The 2,500-nt window shown below is 49.0% G+C and overlaps 1 protein-coding gene across 5 annotated transcripts in view; it reads right to left on the bottom strand.

Annotated features, from left to right (window-relative positions):
* The window catches only part of med25 (mediator complex subunit 25), a 29,367-nt gene that overhangs the window by 2,808 nt on the left and 24,059 nt on the right, over positions 1-2,500 (bottom strand). For 3 of the 5 annotated variants that reach the window (XM_061225204.1, XM_061225206.1, XM_061225205.1), the window contains exons 16-18: positions 1,650-1,757; positions 1,137-1,208; positions 806-970 (exon numbers count right to left, since the gene is read on the bottom strand). In XM_061225204.1, the coding sequence (XP_061081188.1) occupies positions 806-970; positions 1,137-1,208; positions 1,650-1,757 (345 nt within the window). The remainder of the gene's footprint in view (positions 1-805; positions 971-1,136; positions 1,209-1,649; positions 1,758-2,500) is intronic. The other 2 variants (XM_061225208.1, XM_061225209.1) reach the window with 1 other exon arrangement.

The raw sequence follows: 2,500 nt of genomic DNA, 5'->3' as shown, positions 1-2,500 counted from the left end.
CGTCAACATTTCAGCTAAACTATCTGGACAGACAGATACTACTTTGGGTAGTTGGAAACATACCTTAAAGGTACAATAGGAAAGATTTTTGTGTTAAAACATTGTTAAAAGACCATTGTAAATCCCTTCCTATCATTGAAAAAGGCTCACTGGCATGTTGACTCACCCTCTGCCTGTGTTTACAGTCCATAAATTTGGGTTTCAAAATATGCAGTTGACGGATCGACACCGTACCAAAACACTGTACAATAATTCAAACTCATTAGTTGAAAATGGGTTCTAATTGCCACAGCCAATGGCATTTCAATGTCAGCTGGTTTACAGAGAAGGGGGAGAGATAAACAGTGTTGTGGTTTGAAGGGGTTTGTAGCTGCAATTCCTCTCTTGACCGTTAGAAGTTCAAAACCTATTGTACCTCTAATTTCATTTTTGGGTGAACTGCCCCTTTAAGGTGTGCGCTGTGTGTGTGTGTATAGAAAATATATAAGCATAAGTTTTATAACTACAAAATTAATTTGAAGATTGTTAAGGTAGATATCATTCAAAGGACCGTATTCACGGCATCAAAAACGATCAGTGAGGTGGGATTAAAACGATCAGTGAGGTGGGATTAAAACGATCAGTGAGGTGGGATTAAAACGAGCAGTGAGGTGGGATTAAAACGATCAGTGAGGTGGGATTAAAACGATCAGTGAGGTGGGATTAAAACGATCAGTGAAGTGGGATTAAAACGATCAGTGAGGTGGGATTAAAACTAGCAGTGAGGTGGGATTAATCTGTCAATCTGTCAGTCCCCTGCAGTTACCGGCTGCTGTTGGCTGAGCAGGAGACTCCGGAGCTGAGGATTGGCTCCTGGGTTGGGAAGGCGGAGCATAGGAGCCTGAGGCGGGGCCTGGCCGCCGGGTCCTCCCTGACTGGGCGGGGCTCCAGTGACCGGCGTCTGCTGATTGGCCGTGGCAGCCACCCTCAGCTGAATGACAGACAGACGGTTGGGGGGGGGGGGTATTTCAAATGGATTATTTACATTCACAGGAAAAAGAGAAGAGACGCAGGAGGGAGACAGGGTGGAGACAGAGTGGAGACAGGGTGGGAGGGGTTCACCAGGCGGGGGAGAGGGGGGAGAGACAGACTCTCACCAGGTTAGACTGCCTCTGCTGGTCCTCCATCATAGCGACCTGACTGACAGGAGCCATGCCCGACACCACAGACTGAGCCCCAGGAGAGGAGGAGAGAAAAACCAGGGAAAAGTGAGAGAGACAGAAAGAGAGGAGGAGGAGGGGTTAATACAGCATGCAGCCACAATCACCAGGGAATGCAGACAGGAAAACAGAGGAGCAGACAGACAGGCACACAGACAGACAGGAAGACTGCACTACAGAGGAGCAGACAGGCAGGCACACAGACAGACAGATAGGCAGACAGGCAGGCAGGCAGGCAGGCAGGCAGGCAGGGGGTCAGACAGACAGGCAGGGGGTCAGACAGACAGGAAGGGGCTCAGACAGACAGGCAGACAGACAGACAGGCAGGCAGGGGGTCAGACAGGCAGGCAGACAGACACACAGGCAGGCAGACAGGCAGGGGGTCAGACAGACAGACAGGCAGGCAGACAGACAGACAGACAGATAGGCAGGCAGTAGAGCGAAGGGTACCTGCTGTTGGACGTTGCCGTGGGACACGGCGATGGGTCCTTGGGGGCGGTTGAGGAAGTTCTGGTTGGGGGGGACCACGCCTTGCTGCATGCCGGCCGCAGAGTTCATCTGAGACACAGAGAGAGTCAGACATCACTGCCAGTCACCCCTCCTCTACAGCGAGTCACAGTTAATCTGGAGACACACAGAGAGAGTCAGACACCACTGCCAGTCACCCCTCCTCTACAGCGAGTCACAGTTAATCTGGAGACACACAGAGAGAGTCAGACACCACTGCCAGTCACCCCCTCCCCTACAGCGAGTCACAGTTCATCTGGAGACACAGAGAGAGTCAGACACCACTGCCAGTCACCCCTCCTCTACAGCGAGTCACAGTTCATCTGGAGACACAGAGAGAGTCAGACACCACAGCCAGTCACCCCCCTGAATTAGATCCATTTTTATACATAGTCCCCTCCCTCCATTTTAGGGGTACCGACAGTTGGTTTCTGATTAGTTAGGTGTATTCAATCCTACCCTGAGATTTATAGGAAATCTTTTAAGATCTAGCCTTGCTTCTTGGCTTTTGATTGCCTTTGGAGTATTTGTCAACATGAGGACCAGTTGTGTTGTGATGCTGAGAAATAAGGAAGAAATAGGAAGAGACACAGGCCAGACAATTGGCTTTCCAAAATAAAATAAAACTTAGCTCATTAGCTAACTGGCGCATTTACATTGATTGTGAAAACTGAAAATGTTGATTAACGTGCACTGTCCCTGATAAATCTAATAAACACACAAATAAATAAATAAATAAAATAAATGGTTTGGAACATTACAAGGAAGAAGAAAGAGAGCACTGGCGAGCTCAG

The sequence above is a fragment of the Conger conger genome, chromosome 16 (assembly GCF_963514075.1).
Source record: "Conger conger chromosome 16, fConCon1.1, whole genome shotgun sequence".
Taxonomy (NCBI): Eukaryota; Metazoa; Chordata; class Actinopteri; order Anguilliformes; family Congridae; genus Conger; species Conger conger.
Note: the sequence above shows the minus strand (reverse complement) of the source record. Positions and strands in the feature narration are given on the sequence as shown.